The sequence below is a fragment of the Lissotriton vulgaris genome, chromosome 4_1 (assembly GCF_964263255.1).
Source record: "Lissotriton vulgaris chromosome 4_1, aLisVul1.2, whole genome shotgun sequence".
NCBI classification, from domain to species: Eukaryota; Metazoa; Chordata; class Amphibia; order Caudata; family Salamandridae; genus Lissotriton; species Lissotriton vulgaris.
The window spans coordinates 1382126149-1382152957 of record NC_141691.1 but is presented as its reverse complement, the minus strand read 5'-3'; the positions used below and the strand labels follow the sequence as shown (position 1 = coordinate 1382152957).

The window sequence follows — 26809 nt, the reverse complement described above, 5'->3', positions numbered from 1 at the left end:
CCGAAGGCTTTCGCGCCGAAACCTGGAGGCCACTCGAAGGAGGTATTGACGCCGAAGGCTGCCTTAGTGGTGTCAAAGCTTCGGCTCCAGCCACTCGCTGACGAGGAACGTCGAGAGGTTATCATCGACGCAAATACTGGGAAACTGTCTCTCCTCAAGAGGAAAATCACCACTGAGCCGGTGTTGGAACATTTTCGGATCCCTCTCAAAAATAAGAGGGACTCTGCGGACTCTTCGGCCCTGATGGAACCTATGTCTCCACAAGCCCTAGGACACTCGCCGACGCATTCCGCCGCAGGCGATGCGGACGAGGAGGACGCCGAGTACGGCTATCCGGCGTACTCGGATCCGGAGGAGGAACACGTACCGTGGTCGGCCGGAGGCGACCCGGAGGACCCGCAGTCGGGCCAAGACACGCAGCTTTTTGCGGCCAAGACGTCACCGACAGAGGACTCAGCGGCCTTCAACGCTCTGATCGAAAGAGCTGCGGCTAACCACGATGTCGAGCTGCACTCGGACCCAGTGGATGTGGACTTTTTATTTGACACTTTCTCAGTGGCTGAAAAGTCGGTCAAAACACTGCCAATGCTTAAGGGGGTGCTCAAACACGCAACGGAGGTCTTCAAGGAGCCCACCCGGGCGCGTGTCGTCAACCCTCGCATTGACAAGAAATATAAGGCAGCGCCCTCGGATCCAACATACATCAAGGGACACTTGCCACTGGACTCGCTGGTTGTATCCAACGCTAGGAAGAGGGCGAACTCGCAGACCACTGGTGACGCTCCTCCCCCAGACAAGGAGTCCAAGATCTTCGAGGCCTCAGGGAAACGAATCGCTGCACAGGCAGCGAATATTTGGAGAATCTCTAACACACAGGCCCTACTTGCACGCTATGATAGGGCTCATTATGACACCTTAGAATCACTACTGCAACACTTGCCTGACCAGTACAAGGAGGCAGGGGAAATGCTGATTCAGGAAGGAAAGCTCATCACGAATGCATCCATAAAATGTGCGCTGGATGTGGCAGATACAGCCTCCAGGGCGATCAACACCAGTGTGTTGCTTAGACGGCATGCTTGGCTGAGAATTTCGGGGTTCAAACCCGATATTCAAACAACAATACTGAATCAAACAGTTAATCCTGACCACTTGTTTGGCCCTGAGGTGGATGCGACGCTGGAAAAGATGAAAAAAGATACGGAAACTGCCAAATCTATGGGGGCCCTCCAAAATCAGCAGTTTCGGAGTGGTTCCTTTCGCCGCTCAAATTCCAGAGGCACCTCAAGGGGTCAGGCATCGCAGTCCACACAGTATTACAAGAGTAACACCCAAACCTCGTACAACAACAAGGGTAGAGGTGGCTACAGAGGCAATAATGTCAAGGGCAGGGGACGTGGAAACAACAGCTCCAGGTCCACCACCGCCAACAAGCAGTGACGTCTTGTCACTGCCCCCCGACCATACAACACCGGTCGGGGGGAGACTCCAGCAGTTCCTGCCAGCGTGGAAATCCATCACCACGGACAGGTGGGTCAAGTCTCTTATCCAGTACGGTTACTGTCTGGAACTCACTTCCATTCCACCAAACATACCCCCAAGGAGCCGTCCTATGTCCGGCGAGCACTTGACCTTGTTGCAGCAGGAAGTTCTAGTCATGCTGCAAAAAGGGGCGATAGAGCTCGTTCCATTGCAGGAAAGGGGAACAGGGGTTTACTCCCTGTATTTTCTGATCCCCAAAAAGGACGGATCCCTCAGGCCCCTCAACTGGTACATTCTCTCGGAGCATTTCCATATGCTCACGTTACAGCAAGTGCTCCCTCTGCTTCAGCAGGGGGACTTCCTGGCTACGCTGGATCTGAAAGATGCATATTTTCATATCCCCCTGCATCCTTCCCACAGGAAGTATCTCAGATTCGCGATTCAAGACCAGCATTACCAGTTCAGGGTTCTGCCGTTCGGGGTCACCACGGCGCCAAGGGTATTTACAAAGTGCCTAGCGACTGTGGCGGCGCATCTCCGTCGCCAGAACGTCCACGTCTACCCCTACTTGGACGACTGGCTCATTCAAGCAAAGACAGAACAGCAGTGCGTAGACCACGTGTCACGCACCATTCATCTCCTGCACGATCTGGGATTCTCTCTGAACTACCCAAAGTCCCATCTCCAGCCCGCCCACGTGCGACAGTATCTGGGCGCGACAATCAATACTCTGGCAGCCACTGCGCAGCCAAATTCAGTGAGAATCGCCAGTATCCAGACGCTGATCCAACGATTCAGACCTCAGCACTCGCTTCCCGCGAGGGTGTTCATGCAGTTGATAGGCATGATGGCCTCCTGCATCTCCATTGTCCCGCACGCGAGACTACATATGCGTCCGCTTCAGGAGTGCCTTGCACGTCAGTGGACTCAGGCTCATGGGCAACTGACAGACCTAGTGTTGGTGAGCGGTCGGGCATACAACTCTCTGCATTGGTGGAATCCACACAACCTTTGCAAGGGCCGACCATTCCAAGAGCCTGTGCCGCAGATTATCCTGACGACGGACGCTTCTCTCCAGGGATGGGGAGCGCATGTACTCCACTACACAGTGCAGGGACTATGGACACTACAGCAAAGGAAGATGCACATCAATGTGTTGGAACTGATGGCAATCTTCATGGCCTTGAAGGCGTTCAAAGTACATCTGTGCAACAAGGTCGTGTTGATCCGGACGGACAACATGACAGCCATGTACTACATTCAGAAACAGGGGGGCACACACTCTCCACAGCTGTCTCATCTGGCTCAGAGCATGTGGAAGTGGGCCATTCAGAGGAACATCTTCCTCATGGCGGAGCATCTCCCGGGCAAGGACAACCAGATGGCGGACCTGCTCAGCAGGCACAGCCACCAAATGCACGAGTGGGAGATACATCCATCAGTACTCCAACCGTACTTCCAAAAGTGGGGTCATCCAGAGATAGACCTGTTCGCCACAAAGGAGAACGCAAAATGCCAAAGCTTCGCCGCCAGGTTCCCACACCCGCAATCACAGGGCAATGCGATGTGGATGAACTGGTCAGGCAGATTTGCGTACGCTTTTCCCCCAGCACCTCTGATACCGCTGGTGGCACGCAAGCTCAGGCAGCACTCGATGACTCTCATCCTGGTTGCTCCAACGTGGGCTCGCCAACCGTGGTACACCACGTTTCTGGAACTCTCCGTGGTACCGCATCAAAGGCTTCATCTTACTCCCAGCCTTCTGACGCAGAGCCATGGCGACATTCAGCACCCAGATCCGCAACAGCTCAACCTGGCGATCTGGCTCCTGAAGTCCTAGAGTTTGGCTACCTCAATCTACCTCCCGATTGCATGAACATCATTCGGGAGGCAAGGAAGCCCACTACTAGAGCTTGTTATGCGGCTAAATGGAAGAGGTTTGTCATCTACTGTGTTAACCACGATATTGACCCGCTAGATGCCTCCATTCAAAACATCATTTGTTACCTGTTCCACCTGTATCAATGCAATTTGGCGTACTCTTCCATCCGCATTCATCTGTCTGCTATGGCAGCATACCTCCAGAATAGGCAACACCTGTCACTCTTTAAAGTCCCTGCTATCAAGGCCTTTCTGGAAGGACTCAAAAGAGTCATTCCACCAAGGACCCCACCAGCTCCGGAATGGAACCTCAATGTGGTTCTTACAAGGCTGATGGGTCCTCCCTTCGAGCCACTGCACTCTTGTGAGCTTCAGTTTCTGACTTGGAAGGTGGCGTTCTTAGTAGCAATTACATCGCTACGGAGGGTTAGCGAGTTGCAGGCGCTCACCATCCAAGAACCTTTCTTCCAAGTACATGCTAACAGGGTTGTACTCCGCACTAACCCTAAATTCTTACCCAAGGTTGTATCTCAATTCCACATGAACCAGACAATTGAGTTGCCGGTGTTTTTCCAAAACCCAGAGACACTGGCGGAGCGGATGCTCCACACCCTTGACGTTAAGAGAGCCTTGATGTACTATGTAGACAGGACAAAAGATTTTCACAAAACCAAGCAGCTTTTTGTTGCTTTTGCCACACACCACAAGGGAAACGCTATCTCCAAAGCTGGGATCGCTAGGTGGATCGTGAAATGCATTCAGATCTGTTATGCTAAAGCTAAGCGCACTCTCACTATCCCACCGAGGGCCCATTCCACCAGGAAGTTGGGGGCCTCTATGGCTTTCCTAGGTAACATTCCCTTGGAAGATATCTGTAGAGCAGCCACATGGTCTACCACACATACTTTCACTAAACACTACTGTGTAGACGTGCATTCCAAACAGCAGGCAGCTGTTGGGCAGGCTGTTCTCAAAACACTTTTTCAGACTGCTGCAGCTGGCACGGGCGGCCGCCGCTAATGGAGGGACTGCTATGTATTCTATGCACAGATATGAATTCAGCAGCCCACATGCCTCGAACTGCAAATGCTACTTACCAGTATGCATCTGTTCTTGGCATGTAGGGCTGCTGACATTCATATCGCCCACCCTCCTCCCCGGCGCCTGTAGCAGCTGCAGTATTCATTCATATATATATATATATATGCTCATAGCATGGTCATCACTCACGTACTTCACTCCATCTCTGCCAATGGCTAAAAACAATCTGGGGATGGAGGCGATGCCCATGCGCACTGTAGTCCAGGGGAGGAGCCACCTATCTCGTGATACTTCGAAGACTCTTCCAGGACAACAATGTGCAATCATCCGGACCCAACACTAGGCGGCGATCTATGCACAGATATGAATGTCAGCAGCCCTACATGCCAAGAACAGATGCATACTGGTAAGTAGCATTTGCATTAACCTCCACTCTGGGAGCACAGCAGTAGTGAAATATAGACATAAGGATAAATGTACGCCTGCCTTTGGTATTCACACAGTGGTCTGAAAAGCCAACGTTCTAGCCCAAGCCCTATTTAACATTCTCCAGTATTGGGGTGTCTTTCATAGATTCACATGCTTGAATATTCCCCGTCGTCGGAGTGGGAGTCCCACGGTAAATAAAATAGCAATAAATGCTAAATATATAATAATATACAATAAATATATATATACATAATAAGGAAAAACCCAAAAAATGCATACAATAACCATCTGGTACCTAACCAAGAGTTTCCACATAGGAATGCATGGGGAAAAGAAGTTCCAATGCAGCCTATCCTTGTCATTATGTTAGTCCAAACTGCAGCCAATCAGGCGCCAGCAGCCCTCTAGAACCTTCTCCTCAGAGCTCAAGCCCTCAGATTTTCTACCGCACGTCGTGTGTAAGGGAGTCTCCCTGAGCTCTGCTCAGTTTTCTTCTTCAAGTGTTCCAGTTTCTTCCAAAATGTCTTCAAGTAAGAAATCTCTCTTCAGAGCGTGTTCCTCTTGTGGAAAGCTGAGATTATATCATGATGACCCACACAGTAAGTGTATTTACTGCCTTTACCCGGACCATGAAGTGGGTACCTGTAAACTCTGTAGAAAATTCTCAGAGAAAACTCTAAAGGACAGAGAAGGCCGTTTACTTGTCTGGCTTCAGAGGCTTAAAGACAAAGATAATGTAATTTCTGACGCTGAAAGTCTGGGGTCAGGCCGTTCTCAAGCAGCTTCTAAACGTGGTAGTGTGCAGGAGGTGCCTTCACCATTTCTTAAAAAGAGGAAAGTTTCCCTCACAATGGCCCCTGCGGTGTCTTCACCTTTGCCTACCACGTCTGGGCCCACGAGACAAAGCTCTCAGGCTCCTTCTGCTTCAAGGTCCAATATTTCTGTGAGGAAAACGGATTTGCCGTCGACGACGGGAGTTTTTACTCCGTCGACGAGAATGGCTGTCTCTGGTTCCAAATCGACGACGACAGTCACAACGACGATGGCCTCTGGATCGTCGTCGGCCTTAGCGTCGACGTCTTCATCGTCGATGAGAGTGGTTCTCAGCTCTAAGACTGTGCCTTCTGTGATTCCTATTTCATCGTCATCGACGAAAAGAGCTCACTCGTCGACGACCCGGTCGTCGTCGACTAGAAGTGTGAAGGCTTTGACTCCGTCTACGCTCTCGTCGACGAGCGCACCGTCGACGGCTATCCCGTCGACGAGGGGACCTATTCCATCTGCTCCGTCGACGACCGTTCCGTCGACGACCGTTCCGTCGACGATGACTCCGTCGACGATGACTCCGTCGACGATGACTCCGTCGACGATGACTCCGTCGACGATGACTCCGTCGACGATGACTCCGTCGACGAAGACATTGAAAGTAAAGGTTCCGTCGACGATGACTCCATCTATACCGTTGAAGACTGCTCCGTCGACGGTCTCCTCGTCGACGATGGCATCCAAATCGATCCCATCGCAGAAGTCAATTGATGTCATGCCGTCAACGCGTACGCAGGACACTATTTCGACGCCGGCCTCTTCTTTTGCTACTATGCCTCTTTTGCCCTTGCAGTCCAGCAAACCACAGTTCGAGACTCTTACAGAGCAAGAGATGATTAATCCTCCATCTCCGCTGTTTGCGACTGATTCTGATCAAGAGTCTGATGGCCAAGCTCACAGTCTTTCGGACCTTAATATTAAGTGCCAAGAATTCAGTAATGACGAGGAAGATGTTTATGACCAACATCAAACAACTCACACTCAGATTCCAACTGCAATGTTGCCTATCTCCATGATATCAAACCTCCAAAGTATGTTGGAAGACTACAATCGGCGTTTCCCACCAACGCCACAGCTTACAACGGTCCCATCAGTAATGAATCCGGTTTCTAACCCGGTTCTGGCTCCTCCTCAACCAGCGTCTCCTGTAACTGTTCACCGTACTACATCGGTTCGTGTTCACACTACCATCTATCCAGAGGATGATGATGACGAGAATCCTCCAGAGCGTGAAGATGGTGAAGTTTCTGAAGTAGATGAGGATGGTGAGGAACATTTGGCGGAGTGGGATGACTATCGTGCTCAAACACCATCTCCTTCTCAGGTGCCTGCAGCGGATTCTCCTCCAGTGGACATCGCAGGTTTCCACCAGTTAATGGATAGGGCAGCACAGCGTTTCAAACTGCCACGAGCACACCGAGAGGAAGATTGCTTCCTATACGATTTCAAAAACCAGCCCTTGAAACAGATCCACACAGTCCCGATTATAGATTTCATCTGGTCTGAAGGGGAGAAGATAATGAAGACGCCAAACTCTCTACCAGCGCAGCTGCCAAGGTTAGAGAAGAAATACAAAGCTCCTATAGGATCTCCAGCATGCCTTACAGGCCAACCTAAGCCCGACTCTGTCGTCACGCAGGCAGCTCAACGGGGTTCAAAGAATCCGGCATCTACGATCACTGCTCCTCCGGACCGTGAGGGCCGTCGCCTGGATGCTATTGGACGAAAATTTTCCTCCATGTCCTCTACTACAGTTCGAGTGGCCAACGCCATGGCCATTTTAGGCCGTTATGATCGTCAGGCTTGGGCTGATCTAGCCGCCTACATAGCGTTACTTCCAGATGTTTCCAAGGCAGAAGCACAGAAAATTCTGCAAGAAGGAGAGAGGACGGCAGAAGAACTTATCGATTGTGCAGTGGATGTAGCCTGCACCGGTTTTCGCCAGCTCGCTGGAGCAGCTGTTCTGCGTCGCCAGGGTTGGTTACGCTCGACTTCGTTTCGGCAGGAAGTTCAGGCACGAATCCTAGATATGCCATATGACGGTGAGTCATTATTTGGAGCGCATATTGATGAGGCGCTACAATCCATTAAAAAGGACACGGACACTGCACGTGCTTTGGGTACCCTTCAGTTTAGGAAACAGCCCTTTCGGGGTGCTCGAGGACGTGGCACTACGTCCACTTTTCGTGGAGGAAGCAGTCAATACCGGTCCTTCAACCAAGGTAACCAGCGTTACACCGGTAACCGCCAGCAGTCTTCCCGTCAGCAGCCTGCCAGGACTTACAGAGGGAAGTCTAATTTCAGAGGTCAATCCAACAAACGCCAATGACTCCTCTGTCGAACGGAGAATTGGAGGTCAAATCTCTCTGTTTGGTTCTCAATGGTCCTCAATTACTACGGACCGTTGGGCACTCGACATTGTGAAGAGAGGCCATGCATTGGAATTTGTCGAGGTACCTCCTCCAACGCCACCTTCCGGACCACCACCTCCGCACCTCAAAGAACTATTTCATCAGGTTCGCCTTCTCCTTCAAAAGGGTGCGGTGGAAGTTGTGCCAAAGTCGCAGAGAGGGAAGGGGTTTTATTCCCGTTTTTTCCTCGTCATCAAAAAGAACGGAGAATGGAGACCAATACTGGACTTGAGAGCACTCAATCATTATCTCAAGGACCAGACCTTCCGTATGCTCACGCTTACAGAGATCTTGCGTTTGCTCTCAGTCGGAGATTTCATGACTACCATCGATCTCCGGGACGCCTACTTCCATGTCCCAATTCTAGCGGCGCATCGCAAGTTCCTACGTTTCAAGGTGGGGCACCTTCATTTCCAATTCCGGGTCCTTCCATTTGGCCTCCGTTCAGCCCCCCGAGTCTTTACAAAAATGTTGGCTCCGGTCATGGCTTTTCTTCGTCTTCAAGGCATCCAGATATTCCCATATCTCGACGACTGCCTTCTGAAATCACAATCCCGTGCACAACTTCTACATCATACTGCAATCTGCCAGACAGTATTCCGTTCCTTGGGTCTGTCCATCAATCTGGAGAAATCTCAATTGCAGCCAACAACTTGCAAAGATTTTCTAGGGGCAACGTTGGACACCACCCTGGCCAAAGCATTTGTCTCCCGGGAACGTCAACAGAGGATCCTCCGGCTAGTATCGCTACTTCTCGCAAAGAAGTGCGTTTCAGTCCGCTTGTTGAAGTCTTTTTTGGGGATGGCTTCGTCATGCATCGCTCTTGTCCCTCATTGCAGACTACGAGCGCGACCTATCCAACAGGCTCTGGACAAGCAGTGGCGTCAGGTCACCGGTTCCTTCAACGATCAGGTCTCCATCACCATTCCCATGAAAAAGGCGCTCAAATGGTGGGCACAACCACACCAACTAGCAGCAGGCACGTCTTTTCTGTCCAACACCCCAGATCTAACACTGACGACGGATGCCTCCCTGGAGGGCTGGGGAGCTCACCTCCAAGACCTGTCCGTGAAAGGGAAATGGACCTTCCATCAAAAGACCTGGCACATCAACAAGTTGGAGCTGATGGCTATCTTTCTAGCCCTGAAATCATTTCAACCAGTGCTGCAGGGAGAGTCAGTTCTGATACAAACGGACAACACGACCTGCATGCATTATATAAACAAGCAGGGCGGAACAAAGTCTCCGGTGTTGTCCCGCTTGGCAGAAGCGATTTGGGACTGGTCCATCAATCATCAAATCCAAATCACGGCAGTACATCTTCCGGGGTTGTCCAACCTCCTGGCGGACTCCCTCAGCAGATCTCGATCATCCAACCACGAGTGGGAACTCCACCAGCCAACACTCGATATGGTCTTTCACCGTTGGGGAAGCCCTGCAATCGACCTCTTTGCGACTCCAGAGAACCGCAAATGCCCCGCTTACGCAAGCTGGCATCCCCACAAAGGGTCCCAAGGCAATGCCCTTCTGATGGATTGGTCGGATCTCTTCGCCTACGCTTTTCCTCCGATCCCTCTAGTGCCTCGCGTACTTTGGAAGATGCGGAGAGAGCCTTGTCACATCCTTCTGATTGCCCCCAGGTGGCCACGACAGGCGTGGTTCTCAGAGCTGTTACTCCTGTCTCAATGCAAACCCATTCTTCTTCATCCTCGAATGGATCTTCTCTCCATGAACAGGGGTCAAATCTACCATCCGGACCCCTCTTCCCTGAGCTTGTCAGCCTGGAACCTGAGCACTGTGAATTTGCACATCTAAGCATCCCTCAAGAGTGTCGTAACATCCTCGCTCAGGCCAGGGCTCCATCAACTATAAAAACCTATAAGTTGAAGTGGAAACGCTTTTGCCACTGGTGTGCAGACGCCGGGGTACATCCTTTGCGTGCCACGCCCGCTGAGCTCCTCCCTTTCTTTCTCCATCTGGCTCAGTCGGGTTTGTCACATGCAACTTTAAGAGTTTTTCTGGCGGCAATCTCACGCTTCCGCCATGATGGCTCCGCCTCCTTATGCTCATCCAGATTGATACGTCAGTTCTTCAAAGGACTTCTTCGGACTTTTCCACCAGTTCGGCGTCCTCCTCCAGAGTGGCGCCTCAACATTGTCCTCTCACAATTAATGACTGCTCCGTTTGAGCCAATTCATAGCGCAGATCTCAAGTATGTCACCTGGAAGGTTGCGCTTTTACTCGCACTGACGTCCTCACGTCGAGTGAGTGATATGCATGCTTTCACAATTAAACAGCCATTTCTACAGTTCAAACCGGATTCTGTGCTTTTACGCACTAATCCTACTTTCCTTCCAAAAGTGCCGTCAGACTTCCATATTAATGAGCCTGTTATACTGAAGTCTTTCTTTGCCAATCCGCAATCACCTGCGGAACAACGCCTGCACTCTTTGGACATTAAAAGATGTTTAAAGTTCTACATCAGCAGAACGGCCCAGTTCCGAAAATCAGATCAGCTCTTCGTGGCCTATGGCCGTTTTCAAAAAGGGCGACCAGTCACCAAACCTACAGTAGCCCGCTGGGTGGCCTCGGCGATTGCTTTCTGCCATCAGAAAGCGGGAAAGCCTTTACAGTCTGCAGTGAGAGCCCACTCTACCAGGTCTGTGGCCTCTTCGACTGCACTCTTTGCCGGAGTTCCATTGCATCAGATTTGCAGAGCTGCCACGTGGTCCAGCAGGCACACGTTCACGAAGCACTACAATCTGGGTGCCATGGCCGAAGGGGATACCGCAGTGGGACAAGCTGTGCTCCGGAATCTTTTTCAATAAGGTGAGCCTCTGTTCTACCCTCCTCCTATGGTTTCCAGTCTTGTGCATGTCTTCTCTATGTATACATACAGTGTTATAACTTCCGTGACATGGATTTAATCCTGTTGATTTCAACCTTTTGTGTATACATTGCATCCTGGAAACTTTGTGTACGGATACGGACTGCTTACTATTCTATATTCAAGCATGTGAATCTATGAAAGACACCCCAATACTGGAGAAGAACAATTGTTACTTACCTGTAAACAGGTGGTTCTCCAGTATTGGTGTCTTTCATAGATTCACATGCGACCCTCCCATCCTCCCCTCAGAGGCTCGCTTCTCCTCATAGACTCTGTGGTCACTCTTGTGCTACGAAAATCTGAGGGCTTGAGCTCTGAGGAGAAGGTTCTAGAGGGCTGCTGGCGCCTGATTGGCTGCAGTTTGGACTAACATAATGACAAGGATAGGCTGCATTGGAACTTCTTTTCCCCATGCATTCCTATGTGGAAACTCTTGGTTAGGTACCAGATGGTTATTGTATGCATTTTTTGGGTTTTTCCTTATTATGTATATATATATTTATTGTATATTATTATATATTTAGCATTTATTGCTATTTTATTTACCGTGGGACTCCCACTCCGACGACGGGGAATATTCAAGCATGTGAATCTATGAAAGACACCAATACTGGAGAACCACCTGTTTACAGGTAAGTAACAATTGTTCTTTATAGCAATGGCATAGGGAAATCTCAAAGCTATCTTGGCCTTCATGTACCCAAGCTGGGGAACGAGCATCTCTTGATCTTAATGTTTGCAGATAATGCAGTCAATCTAGCATGCACAAAACTGTCAATGAATTGGCTGTTGGAAGGCTTTGAACTCTTTTGTAAAACAAGGAAATTAAGAGTCAATATGCAGAAAACAAAGTTTATGGAGATGAAAGCCAAGCTAAAATCGATCTTCAAGATCTCTGGTAAACCAGTAGAGCAGATTAAAACCTATGATTACTTGGGCATTCGGATTGATGACCAGATTCAATAAGGTGCCCTAGTAACCAAGCCTAAAGTGATTTTTGTCCCAGCAAGCAGGAGCTGTTCGGAAAATTGCAAGCGCATGCAAAAATCGCCTAATAAAGCCTGCACTAACCGAGTTGAAAACCAAAGCGGTGGCAGATAGCACAAATCTGGGGAGACACAAATGTGCATGTGCTACTAAAGGTGGAAATTCCTTTTTGAAGCGGTTATTATATTTAGTTCCAGTAACCCCAATATAGCTCTCCGCCCGGTAGATTATAGGACACAAGTTTGGCCTACTCCTGCCTGTGGGAACCTGCACCCATTCCCTCTTGATGGACAGGAGTAAGGCGTTTTTAGTGGCAAGCAAATGGATTGCAGTGGAGCTAGGGTCTCGAATGGACAACAAAGTCCTCTACTCTCCACCTCTCCCTAATGGCCTCCCCAACTTGATAACAATGCATCAGTCTCAACCATCAGCGCTGGGAAGGGTAGGGAGAGGGGGTCTGCCACTGGTCCAGTTGTGGACTAGCAAACATCACTTCAGATCTTTTGCAGTCTCCCACACTTGGATGGAATCCAACAGGTTACTTTGGTGCTAAGCTCACTAAGAAATCAGATCCCACTGCAGAGCGGGCATGAGCCACCTGGTGTAGTCCACTAGCAAGGTGCAGGAGGACAAGAGGCCACGAAGTCTCAGAGCCACTCTCATTGCAATCCAGGTCAGAGGTTGAAACATTGGGATCATGGTCCAGGACTCGTGAAGGGAAGGCTTGAACCTGCACTGTATCCAGGATGGTACCAATGAAGCGGAGCCTGCGAGGAGTCATGTGTGATTTCAGCACGTTGATCATGAACCCAAATGAGGTTTGCCGCCGTCAGATAGGGTCTTCCTTCTGCAGAATGGACAAGTGGTCCTCTGGAATTCACTGGTACAGGTGAAATATGAGGAGGGTATAGGCAGGAAAGGTAGGGCGTATCCATCCTATACCGTGTGAAGCACACCTGTCCAATGTGATGGTTCGCTATCTATGGTTGTACTAACTCATCTGACATTCAACCTCTGCTGAGTGCCCCTTCCGAAGCCTCAAAACAGGCAAATCTTTTGGAGATATTTTGCTGGAAGGCCAAGGGAGCTTGTTGTGGTTTTACTTTCTTTGAAGTGCTGCTGAGCTGAATACACTTTGTCCCCAAAGCAAATGGTACCATGAATTGACATGTCAATCGGTGATACCTTGATGTCGCTGATAAAGCCCTTGGATCTTATCAATGTATGGCTCCAAAGCACCACACTGGTACCACCTGTAATACCTAAGCAATCTGTAGTTTCCAGCCATGATCTAATGACAAACTATACAGGGTTCTTAGTATCCTGTATGATTTGCGCCAAATTTGGATGGAACGCATCTGTGACCGTAGGCAAAATCTCTCTCACCATTTCCATTAACATGTGCGAGTGACTGCCTAAGAGGCAACTACAGATGATGGACATTTGGGTCTGGCTGACAGAGAGATGACCATTCTTTTTCCGTAAACATCCACCCATTTAACTTCTCTATCTAGGAGGTGTAATGGAGAAAGAATGTTAAGCCTGCTTGTGGAAGCTTGTACCACAAAACTCTCTGGGGTAGGGTGCTGGAGGAGAAAAGATGAGCAGGTCTGTGCCGTCCAGCAATTTGCCTGTTCACGGGAAAATAGGATCCTCTGTGAGGACGCTTGTTCTCACCTCCACAGCAGGTAGTTAGAGTTTGAGATTATTGATGGCTGTTCTAAAGACCAAAGCAAAATACCCTGATGTCTTCTATGAAATGGCCGGGTGGTGAGTTGAGTCCAGTGGGTCTTGTAAATCCAGAAAAAGATTGGTTGTAGCATGAGTGGCTATAGATACACAAGCTCTACAAATTCCTGTGATCTAGTGTTAGACTCAGACATTGCAAATGGTGTTTGTTGACCTTGTTTCTGTAGGAAAAACATTTTGTGACTTGCCTATACCTTTGTGACCGTTAGACAAATCTTCACAACATTTTCCAAAATAAAGTGGCCCAGTGATTTTTGTTGTGCATGGAACGTTTCTGGATGATTTGTCAAGCAAGGCTGAAAAAGAAGGGGGGTGTAAAAAAAAAAGTGTTTAATTTATATACAGATTTATATACACAACTTCAGCCCGAACGACTGGACGGAAGTACACCAAATTTGGCAAAAAGGTTGGTTTTTATTCAGAAAGAACCCTGTTTGTTAGTTGCTGAAAATTCTTTCAGTTGTTTTTAACATATTTAGAAGAATGTTAATTTGTATATATAGGGACGCGTATTCTCTAAGGATCCAACACTACATTCCTTGGGCTAATCTGTTACTAATGGGGGGGCCTCATGCCCCGAGGCCCCAGGACCACCACTTTGCTAAGGCGAAAGTAGCATTTTATAAGAGAGCGGGGTTGCGCGGCCCTCCCTCCCAGGTCATAAACTGCCTCGGGCCCTGGTCCCTGGGTCGGACCCATCAACTACAAAGGAGGGGAACTGCACAGCCTGCTTCCTGGAGCCAATAATGGCCCACAGGTCCGGCTTCTACTGTGTCCTAGGGTGCCCACCCCTGGGACATAGCTATTTGCTGTGGCTTGGCAGGAGCTTTGCCAGCTGCTGCTCCGCCAATTCAGAGCAAACACTCTGCTTCTAGCAAGCAAAAGCAATGAACTGCTCCCACTTGCTGGAAACCAAGCTTGCGTCTGTTTCCCTGTCTGTTGTCAAGCGAGCAGGTAAATAGACAAATATATTGCTTTCTTGCACAGGTGCTGCATGTTCAACGCTCCCTGTGTGTGAAAGCAGTTCCAGATCCCACAGGAGGCGGGTAGCCGGCAGGGACCGTGGGGACCTTCAGGCTCCCACCTTGATCCTATTGCACACTGGGTGCCCTGTGGGCAGCCAGAGAACCATGGCTTGATGCTGGGTGATGGGATCACTGGGGCCGAAATCGGCCCTGGATGGGGGACGGGGGTCATGCGCCCACCTCCCCTACTTCAAAAATAAAATAAAATAATAAAGGCCAGGAGAGGGGGCCCTAGTAGGCCCGGGGAGGGGGGGCAGCCACCCCGCCCCCTCATATATTATTGGCTGGGCCTCATGGCTTAAATTGGCCCGGGACAAGGGCCATGTGGCCCCCTCCCCTAAAAAAATAAAATAAACGGCCTGGCCCCAGGGGATGGGGTCCCTGAGTCCGAAATCTGACTGGGCCCTCTCCCCATTTGTAATTGACCAGGCCCAAAGGGATGGGGTCCAAAGCGGGGCCAGGCTCCGGGGAATGGTATCCCCGTGCGAAGACTGGCTCCGATGGGGTTCCATGCTCCTCACTCTTGCTGCCGAGCCCCGGGGGATGGGGTCCCCGGGGCCAAAATTGGCCCGGACTCTCTCCCCATTTGTTAATGGCTAGGCCCCAGAGGATGGGGTCCCCAGGGCTAAAATCGGCCAGGGTAGGGGGGCCATGCAGCCCCCCTCCCCCATTTGTTTATGGTCGGGCCCTGGGGGATGGCATTCCCAGCGCCGAAAACGGCACAGGGTGGGGGCTGCACAGCCCTCCACTCCATTCAAATGTAGCCTTGCCACTCACACACACACTAACAGACATTCACGCCACCACACACAGGATCACGCCCCACGCACAGACTCACACAGACACTCATGCACCCACCCACACGCCCCTTGAGACACTTATGCAGAACACCCAGACCCACTCACACATCCATTGATATAAACATGTACTCACAAGTCAAGTCAAGTCAGATAATTTATATAGCACACTACATACCCAGAGGGTCTCAAGGCGCTAAGGAAGGGGAGGAGGATTACTTGTCAAATATCCACGTTTTAAGTTGCTTTCTGAATGCTAGGTGGTTCTGGGTAAGGCGAAGGTAAGTGGGGAGTGAGTTCCATGTTTTAGCAGCCAGGTATGAGAAGGATTCGCCTCCCATGGTGGTCTTGTTGATGCGAGGTACAGTGGCGAGGGCTTGGCTGGAAGAACGTAGTTGGCGGGAGGGGGTGTAGAAGGACAGTCGTGAGTTGAGGCATTCTGGTCCGATGTCGTAGAGTGATTTGTGTGCGTGGGTTAGCAGTCGGAAAGTGATTCTCTTATTGACTGGTAGCCAGTGGAGGTCTTTCAGGTGACCAGAGATGTGTTCGTTGCGTGGGATGTCTAATATGATTCTGGCTGAGGCGTTTTGGATTCGCTGGAGTTTCTTCTGGAGTTTAGCGGTAGTACCTGCGTAGAGGGTGTTTCCGTAGTCCAGTCGGCTCGTGACCAGAGCATGGGTGACTGTTTTCCTGGTTTCGGTGGGGATCCAGCGAAATGTTTTTTTGAGCATGCGAAGAATGTTGAAGCAGGATGAGGATACGGCGCTGACTTGTCTGTTCATTGAAAGTGAAGAATCCAGGATAACGCCTAGGTTCCGTGCGTGGTCTGTCGGGATGGGTGCTTTTCCAAGGGCTTCCGGCCACCAAGAGTCGTCCCATGCAGAGGGGGATGTACCTAGGATGAGGACTTCTGTTTTATCTGAGTTCAGTTTCAGACGGCTGTGTTTCATCCATTCAGCAACTTCTTTCATTCCTTCGTGTAGGTTAGTTTTGGCGGTGCTGGGGTCCTTGGTGAGAGAAAGGATTAGTTGAGTGTCATCCGCGTAAGAGATGATGTTGAGGTTGTGTTGGCGGGCGATGGCCGCGAGGGGGCTCATGTATACGTTGAAGAGGGTGGGGCTGAGTGAGGATCCTTGTGGTACGCCACAGATGACTTTGGTGGCCTCGGACTTGAATGGTGGAAGGCGGACTCTCTGGCTTCTTCCGGTGAGGAACAAGGTGATCCATTCAAGTGCTTTTCCTTGTATTCCGATGTTGCTGAGGCGTTGTAAAAGGGTGCTGTGGCAGACTGTGTCGAATGCTGCAGAGAGGTCGAGGAGGATGAGGGCGACTGTGTCTCCATTGTCCAGTAGAGTTCGAATGTCGTCTGTTGCTGCGATGAGGGCGGTCTCAGTGCTGTCTTTTGCTCGGAAGCCAGATTGTGAGGAGTCGAGGGATTTGTTGGCTTCGAGGAAAGCGGCGAGCTGGTTGTTGACAGCTTTCTCGATTACTTTGGCCGGGAATGGAAGGAGCGAAATGGGTCGGTAATTTTTGAGTTCGGTGGGGTCCGCTGTGGGTTTTTTCAGAAGGGCGGTGAGTTCAGCGTGTTTCCAGTTTTCCGGGAAGGTGGCGGAGTTGAAGGAGCAGTTGATGACGTCTCGGAGTTGCGGTGCTATGACGGAGTCTGCTTTGTTGAAGATGTGGTGAGGACATGGGTCTGTGGGGGATCCTGAGTGGATGGAGTTCATCAGGCGGATGGTGTCCTCAGTGGAGATTGGGTTCCAGTCGTTAAGGGTGTTCGCGGGGGGAGAGTGTTCAGCATGTGGTTGGGTGGGTTGGACTCCGGGTTGGTTGTCGAAGCTGTTGTGGATGTCTGCAATCTTGTTGTGGAAGAATGAGGCTAGGGAGTCGCAGAGGGCTTGAGAGGGGGTGATGTCGTTGGAGTTGGCCGAGGGATTGGAAAACTCCTTGACGATGTTGAAAAGTTCCTTGCTGTTGTGGGCGTTGTTGTCAAGTCGATCCTTGAATGCTGTTTTCTTGGCCTTTCGGATTAGTTGGTGGTGAGTGCGGGTGGCGTTTTTGAAGGCGTCCTTGGTGCTGGTGGTTGGGTCTTTTTTCCAAGCTTTTTCAAGGGTGCGGCAGAGTTTCTTGGACTTCTTGAGATCATCATTGAACCATGAGGCCTTCTTGTTGCCAGGTTTGCTTTGACGTTTTTTCAGTGGTGCTAAGGTGTCGGCGGTGTTGGATAACCATAGTGTGAAGTTGGCGGCGGCTAGGTTTGGGTCCGAGGAGTGGGCTGGGGTGTTTAGAAGGAGCGATGAGGAGATCAGTTCGGTGGTGATTTTGTTCCAGTTTCTTTGCAGAGTTGGTTGGAGGTGGTTGGTGGGTTTGGGCTTGTTGTAGGTGAAGTGAACGCAGCTGTGGTCAGTCCAGAGGAGATCCGTAGTGTGGCTGAAGGAGACATGGTTGCTGGAGGTGAAGATGGGGTCGAGTGTGTGACCTGCGATGTGGGTGGGGGAAGTGACCAGTTGTTTAAGTCCGAGGTTGGCGAGGTTGTCCAAGAGGGTGGTGGTGTTGCGGTCGTTGATCTTTTCAAGGTGAAAGTTGAGGTCTCCCAGAAGGATGTATTCTTTGGAGGGGAGCGCGTGTGGAGTGATGAAGTCCGTGATGTCTTCACTGAATTTTGCGCGGGGTCCTGGTGGTCTGTAGAGGAGGGTGCCTCTGAGTGTGGTCTTGGGGTCGATGTGTATTTGGAAGTGAAGGTGTTCGGAGTTGGCGAGGTTGGCGTCAGAGCTGGTTGAGATGCGGATTGATTTCTTATGGACGATAGCGATTCCTCCTCCTGACCAGTACACACACAACAAATCACTCCACCATAGAGCCACTCGCATGACCACTCACTCATATTGCTACTCGCACACCCACTATCTCTCCTTTAAAGCCACTAATGCACCCACCAATACAGCCACTCACCCTTCTATTAATTCAGACACTTACACAACTACTCATACACCCTTACAGCCACTCAAACACCGAATCACCCATACAGAGACTCACACAGCCACTCACTCACTTATACAGGTACTCATATAGGCACTCATACTGCCACTCACTCTCAGTACAACTACTCACAGCCACTCACCCATTCAGCCACTCTCTCTCTCTCTCACACACACATACACACACACCCTCAAACCACTTAGATACTTATTCATACATCCATACAACCAGTCACGCACCCACCCTTACAGCCACTTACACAGACACGCACTCTCTAATATAGCCACTCCTTCACCCATACAGCTACATATATACCCAGTAACACTTCCATAAAGCTACTCACACACCCACCCAGACGCCTGTACACCCACCCAGACGCCTGTACAGCCACTCAGACATCCATCCATCCAGCCATCCATCCAGCCACCCACCCACCCACCCATCCACCCACACACTGGTTCAGACATACAGCTACTAATTTAAATTATGCCGTATCTTAAAATATATAGTTCAGCCTCAGACACGTTTACCAAACACACTCACAGGATGATGTCAATAGTGATGTCATTTGAGATGTCATCAGTGATGTCTCTGACCATTTCATGAGTGATGTAATATGTGAGATCATAAGCAGCGCATTGCGGTGGCGTACGTTCTAGTTAACTCAGGTAACTATAACTGCTGAATTTCTCTGATTTATACAAGTGAAATCTGAGTCTAACTATACCATCCCTGTAAACCTTGGGGTTTTTCAGTGAATTTCTAAGGTTTTTTAAATTCTATTTCCGAACTAGAACATCCCTATAACCTTTGTTTTTTTCAGTGTATTTGTATAGATGGAGAACAAAGAACTCTTAATATAGCTGCTAACTTGTGATCTAATGGTACTTCCAATGTAGTGGCCACAATGTAGACACTCCTGATGTTACTTGTGACTCTGAAATAAAAACCCTCACACATGTACTCTCTCAGAAATGGGCTACTGCATTGTTGAAGTATTACAAAAATAGCCAGGTGTTAGCACAGTAATAGGGGGACTTGTGGGGATAACTGGGTCAAATGATACTGTGCTTATCGTTGATAACTTGATTTCTTTCTTAGCATGTCAGTGAAATTGTGAGCAGAAATGAAGACCGTGGTAAAAAGGTTTTTCAGGAATTGATACGGAGAGACTTAGGGTAATTCAATAATCGGGGCAAAGTATATCTAGGTCCCACTCAGTTTAAAACTTGGCAAAGGGCTTTTTTAAATCAGGAAAGGGCATGCTTGGAATTAAAAACACATGAGTTCAAAATAAATCTGAGGTAAAAATGATTTGGACAACAAATAACAGAGTAACTGAGATCAAGATTGAGTAGAAGAATTGATCTAGAAAAACAGCAGAGAGAAGAAGAATCCATAAGTGATCGGAACATATGGCAGAACAGTTTGTCAGAAAATAAGATTGATAAGTACAGTAGCCTGGGTACTTGAAAACTGAGACAGCAATCCATACATAGGGCAATAAAACATTTTGGAAAAAAGACTTGAAAATAGCTAGTTTAGTAGTGATCAAGGCACAAGACAGTAGGGTCCTAAAGAAATCAAGAGAAAAGGTAATTGTTCCTCTTTGAAAATCATCACCCAAGATGGAAACAGCCAAGTCCATCCTGTTATCCTGGCTGCTTGTAAATAGCTTTATGGAGCTCTGGGGCCACGTCATCACACTTGGCTGAGTGGTAGTTAAGGGGAGTATAAGGTAGAAAGGAAATTCCATGAGAAATATCAAGGACATTTCCACAAAATGGGCATACCCTTATTCAATGGTACTTGCCTAGCGTTTTGTGACCTAGGCTGTGCTTCCACTGCTCTAAGGGCTAATAGTAGGAGCCCAGAAGAAGGCTCTGGTAAGGTCCTTAGCCTAACAGACGTGTTATTTTGTAAGCTCATTCAGTACATTACTTTACACATTGATTACCCCTGAAATTTAAATTATATTCATGCATCATATATGATTGCAGGTTTCTTTAACTAAATGGACATAATTTTCTGCTAAAAACATACTATTTCTATTAGAATCTTTTTTCAAAAGAAAAAAAACATTTGAAATGCTAGGGATGGAAGACCTTGTGCTGCTTGCTACTTAGTTGTAGCTATGCCCTGTAACTTGACGTTGCACATCACTCTGTGTCTGATTCTGCCATCCCCACCATCCTGTCAATAACCTTCATATCTATATATTTCTCTACTACGTAGCTATTCGTCACTACTGGCAGCACTGTTTCACCATTAGGACGATTTTTATTTCCCTGATCTTACAAATGATTATTTTTCTTAAAGTGTTTTCTACTTAAAGGTCCTTTGACAAGACCCTGTAGCCCAGACTTGGTGCCTGTACGTGACTGGACCTAATATGAGCTTGTGCAGTAGGTTGTTTGTGTGGGTAATATATGTTGATTAGAGTGGGACAATTATGGTCATTCAGGACTTCTTTTGCACACCCATCACAGCCTTTACTGTGCGGTGAAGGGAGACACCATTGTAGTTTTTTGGATATGAAGTATTCTAATCGCTTTTGTGAGTGTGAATGCCTACAAATAGGTCAGTCTGCGCTAACAAAATAGTTCAAATGTACCCTTTTTTGTAACAATTACTTTTGATAACTATGGCTTAAAGAAATTACATTTATATCTATTAAAATATGTGCTTTTCCCTCCTAGATATTGGCTCAAATAACTGTGGTTACTATGATCTACAAGCAGTGCTAACACATCAGGGAAGATCAAGTTCTTCTGGCCATTATCTATCGTGGGTTAAAAGAAATGAAGGTAATTTAACACAGATTTTGATTATGGTCTGAAGTAGCAACCTTATTCCACGTTTCCAACTTTTTTATCTTGATTCTAATGAATTTAATTTACATTTAAGTGTTTAGAATGTTCTGTTCATAACAGGACACTAGATGTTTACACTGCTAACTTGCAATGCACATGGGAATGGTGTCATTGAGGGTAACAAGTAAAGATCTTGAAAATGTAACGTTTGTTCTATGTTTTATCCTGCAATAATAGTCTATTCAGCTGAAAAATGCAATTTCTCTCTGAGCTGCAAAGGGGAGTAGGTATACGTTTTAGAAGCACAAAAAACAAAGGATGTAGACAAGTGAATAATGCAAAGTAGCGTTTTGTTAAAGAGAAACATTTGAAGTGGTTTGCAGGAGGTGGGGGACATTGCGCGTGAATTTCATTATTTTAACAGAAGGCTCAGTAGATTTAAATAATTCCCACAAGAAGCCACCTTCCGTCCCTATATACGTTTACACAGACAAACCTCACCACTAGATGAATGCATTTAAATGTGTGCTTTAAATGCGGTTTAACCATGTTGGTGTCTGTGCTAAATTGTGTAGAGTATTAGTAGTTGCTTTAATCACCTGACCCAAGAAACAAGTTGTTAACCTCTGCGTGTTCTTTCCGTGAAGTAGTCGAGCTGAAGCCTTGGAGCCTGCACTATTTTTTAACACGCAATCATGATCCCGATTAAACACCAGATATAGGTCAAGTGTTTGCACTAGAGACCTTTGTGATAACAACCTGGGGCCGATTCCGATCTAGGTCGGAAAGCTCTCTGATCGAGCCAGACCCGGAGTGTTTTCCGACCGAGCCGGAGTCCTGCATTCCGATCGAGCGAATACGATGCGGCCGTATGTTGCCGGACTCGGTTCGGTCAGACTCCCATAGAAGTCAATGGAATCCGGTCGTACGCCGCGTATATGGGCTTCCATTGACTGAATGGGTATGTCTCACAAAGGCGCCCCCCTACAGTAGGTACACGTCGGTGCCATCCGCACCGTGCATGCCTGTGTTGGGGAGACCCTTGGGTCTCCCCCTGTGTCTGAGTCGTAGGGCTGCGGGTGACAGTGGGTCTGACCTGGACCCCCAAAGGCAACTTCCCCAACGTTTTGCGAGCCGGACACTTCAGCTCGCACCAGCTGTCCGACGCGTGCTGGCTCGGTCGTAAATCGCATCCATTGCACGCCACGGTTAGCTTACGGAGCGGTTCGGACCCGGAAACGACTTGGTTGGTGATTTTCACGTAGCTTGCCTCCTACTGGCTCGGTCGTACAGCTGTACGAGTCGGGTGGAAAACATACGTACGGCTCATAGTTTTTCCGGCCGGATTGCGTTCGGTGCCCTTTTGACCCAGATCGGAATCTGCCCCCTAGTGTCAATAGGTAAGGCTACCTCATCCTACGCCTCCAGTTCTCTTGTTCACTCATATGTGTCAGGGCATCATGATGCCTATGAGGTTTTTTTTTTTAATTGCCGCCATGAACAGGTATTAATAATTTTAGCAAATAAATCCAATTAAAAATACATTACATTATTTAGGATTCCACAAAAATACACTATTAAAAAATAAGGTTCAGGTAACGAATATAAAGATCTACAAATTTAAAATACAGCTAAACATTAAGATTAGGTAATGAAATTTAAAACACAAACGAAAACCATAAAAGTGAGGGTTAAGCTAATGTATAATGTTATTCAGTACAGATAATTATAAATCAAATCAAAAATTTTAGTTGTGAAATTATAAATTACAGCAATAGTTAAAACACATGAGGAATACAATGAAAATGATTAAGTAAAATATAATTAAAGTGAGGCATATGATCAAGATGGCAGCTTTGAGGCATCAAAACTGTGAGGTTCTGGATGCTCAATCTGGCATTTAAATATCCCTTTGGAGTGTTTTAGCAGGTTTAGATCAGTGGGAGTGCAAGGATCCGATGAGGAAAAGAAATGGCAGCAGAGATGACGGTGTGGTTCTCTGGCTCTGACATGACTGCCGTCTGCAGATGTCCGAAAATTGAATCTGTCCGTCTGAAGTAGGGCCGGAATTTAAGAGGTACTGTTTTGTGGAAGTGAAAATGGTGCCCAATTGGTGACCACGCATGAACTGCCTACGTGTGTTGTTGTTCCATCCTGGTGGGGAAGTAAACGAGACATGTTGAATAGGCAACCATTTGGATGGTTTGTATGGGTTGAAAGAGGCGTTATGTTGGAGTAATGCGGACTACTCGCTGGAGATGATCAATCTACATACTTTTGTTGTCTACAATGTCAAACCACTTAAAGAACAGCCTGAATGAGGTTGAGAGCTCAAATATCTTTACACCAGAGAATGCACAGGCAAACCAAAAGATGACAGAGAAAAATACAATTTCATGCATGACCGATTGCTGTCCACACGGTTCTTGAGAGATCAGACGAAAACTAACAAAAGAGAACTTGGAGTTTCAAGATTGCTTGGAAGTGACTCAGATGTGTTGGTGCACTGTGAAATCTTCAAAAACACTTCAGATATGGAGCCATCTGATTCAGGCGACCTCAGACCTAGGCACTTGTGTAGCCTCATGTTAAGCAGATGTGTTTAACCTGGCTGCAGGCAGAATACGTTGCTTTTGACTCTTAATCTCCCAATGCCAAATCAGAAAAGAATGGGAGTGGCCTGACTGATGTTATTTTTGTGTGTGAAAGATTTGAATGACCAGGAACACGGAGTAGGAGACAACAAGATTTATTTGACGCAGCCACCCTCCCCAGACTTTTGCATGTTTAGTGTTACAACCCTTAGCTTTGTATACGGACTAATCAGCCACTGCACAAATGTCTCTCTCTTCACGAGTACTATACCCATAAATACAAATCTTCTCTTAGCTCATTTTCATCAGCCATGATCCCAAGCAAAGCGAATCTGGTCCGCTTCCAGTGTCCTTCCACTGACTTCTGCAAGGACATGGAGTATTCTCAACCAATACCCCTGGATCACTGGGCATTCCCACTCTACGTGGAGAAAGTACCCGTACACAAGTGGCATCAGGCAGATATTATTTGTACCTTTTTCACATTTTAAATAGCCATGGTGGTGTTATATATTCTAAAAAAATACTTAGTGTGTAGCAAGTTCTCATGATCTTATTGATTCATTGCAGGGGAACAAAGATTGTTTTCCTGAGCATTGCTCAATAGTTGAAATAGGGGTAGGAAATGAAAAGGCTAAGTCTGTGGTTTTGTTAAAGGAAGCATTCTCGGCTTAAGTAGCTTTTAGGAGAATAGGGAGCTATCATTGAGTATAGTGGATCTGGATTAGGTTGATTAGTTGAACCCTAGAAATTGTTAAGTTCAGACTGTTACCATGGTGTTTTATCTGTAATAGGAGCAGTATAGGCATTCCAGTGAGGGTGTATTGTATTGTATATTGGATTTATATAGCGCTTATCACCCAGGGGTCTCTAAGCGCTTGCCTTGGGAACCCGTCCTGGCTTTTCCCTGTGAGATAGCCCCTACAGGGCATCCCCAAGGTGAAAGCCAGGCATCCCGCCGCAGGGGGCCGTTGTGGAGATTAAGCAAGCTTAATGCCTAGAGTTGCAGAGTGTGAACCCATGATTAGGTCAGGCACCGAAGCGAGAATTATCGAGTCCGTGGACATTTGAGCTCAAGACCCTGCCACGTCGGGAATTGAACCCTGGTCCCGGGTTTGACCTCTGCTTCAGGGTCTGCCTGCTCTAACCAGTGAGCCACACTTCTCCACTAGGGTGCACTAGATGTTCCCCAATTGTGAGGGAGAAGGTATGTCTTTCGGGGGAGATGTATAGTTTTTAGGGCCTTGGTTACCCCCACTAATGGGTGCTATCACCATTGGAGAAGCACAAGAGCAGGGTAATGTCTTGCATATGTGTTATATGTATATTACCTACTGGCGGTCGACAGTAGGTAGTTGGTTAGAACCTAGTTTCCATAGAAAAAGCATTTTTTGATTTGCTAATAACTTTGCTGTTTAATGAATCTTTCTGAAATTCTCCCCAAAAAAGTCTATCCAGGTCCGCTCCTATCCTGAAATTTTGGGGGCGATTCATCAAGTGGGGGGCTGGACAAAAAGGGGGGGTCCCAAAACGCGTTTTCCCCATGTCAATTTCCATAGGAAATTTTGTGATGAGCTACAGCCCGAACTGCTGAACAGAATTTCCCCAAATTTGGCAGAATGGTAGAGCTTGGTTCAGAAAGGGACCTTTTTTTAAATGGTGTAAATCCGTTCAGTAGTTTTCGAGAAATTCAAAAAATGATTCAAAAAATCATTTTCCCATAGGAAACTTTGTGCAAGGCTACAGCCGAAACTGAACGGAATTACCCCAAATTTAGCACCAAGGTAGTGCGTGGGTCAGAAAGCAATTTCTTTTTTTTAAATGGTGTAAATCCATTCTGTAGTTGCTGAGAAATTAGAAAAATAAAAGTTTTGATATCTGGGAGGAGCCTAAGTTTTGTGTGCGAGCTTCACTGTGATTGGCTGCAAGTACTCCAAACCAGGAAGTGTTGGCAGCCATCTTATGAATCAGTTGAAGCGAGTCACCAGAAAACAGAAACAAAGGTATAAAACAAGAGAAGGGGGCAGGGTAGAAACACCCCCAGACCCCCTAGGCCTGCTCAGGGGGTCCCAGAAGGACCCCCAGGGCCAAAAAAAGAATTTTATTTTAAACAACGTACTTGGCGCTGGGGTCGCAGGTTCCCGCATTTTATTTTAATGAGGCCCCTGGGTGGGCTAGGTCCCGGGGGTATTTGTTAAAAAAAATAGCAGTGGCTTGCTCGCTGGGACCCCCGCAGTCCCGGGGATTCACTTATGTTGGGAGGAGGTTCAGTAGGCTGTGGAAATAGGTCCCCGGGGTATTTGTTAAAAAAATAGCGGGGGCTTGCTGGGGCCCCGCAGTCCTGGGGCTTCACTTATGTTGGGAGGGGGGTTCAGTAGCCTGTGGAAGTAGGTCCTGGGGTTACTGTTAAAAAAATAATAGCGGGAGCTCGCTGGGGCCCCCGCTGTCCCGGGGCTTCACTTCTGTTGGGAGGGGGGGTTCAGTAGGCTGTGGAAATTTTATCGGGAAAACAATAATGCGCCCTTCATTTAATGTAATGCAGAATATTGTGTTCGAGGCATGTGGGCTGCTGAATTCATATCTGTGCATAGATCGCTGCCTAGTGTTGGGTCCGGATGATTGCACATTGTTGTCCTGGAAGAGTCTTCGAAGTATCACGAGATAGGTGGCTCCTCCCCTGGACTACAGTGCGCCTGGGCATCCTCTCGATCCTCAGATTGTTTTTTTTTCCGCCATTGGGTTTGGATGTCCTTATCTCGACTCCAGTTCCAAAAACTTGTACTCTTTCTACTCCTAAGGCCAAAAGGCCTTCACAGCGTCGGTATTGTATCGTTCGGTGCCTGTCCCTTTCGAGTTCTTCAATCGACGTCGAAAGAAGAAATTTATTACGACAACACAGGCCCAGA

The 26809-nt window shown here is 48.0% G+C and overlaps 1 protein-coding gene across 1 annotated transcript in view; it reads left to right on the top strand.

The window, feature by feature from the left end:
• USP14 (ubiquitin specific peptidase 14) overlaps window positions 1-26809 on the top strand; it is a 381588-nt gene that overhangs the window by 324004 nt on the left and 30775 nt on the right. Inside the window, exon 15 of the mRNA XM_086917977.1 lies at window positions 21196-21303. Coding sequence (XP_086774103.1) covers window positions 21196-21303 — 108 coding nt within the window. The remainder of the gene's footprint in view (window positions 1-21195; window positions 21304-26809) is intronic.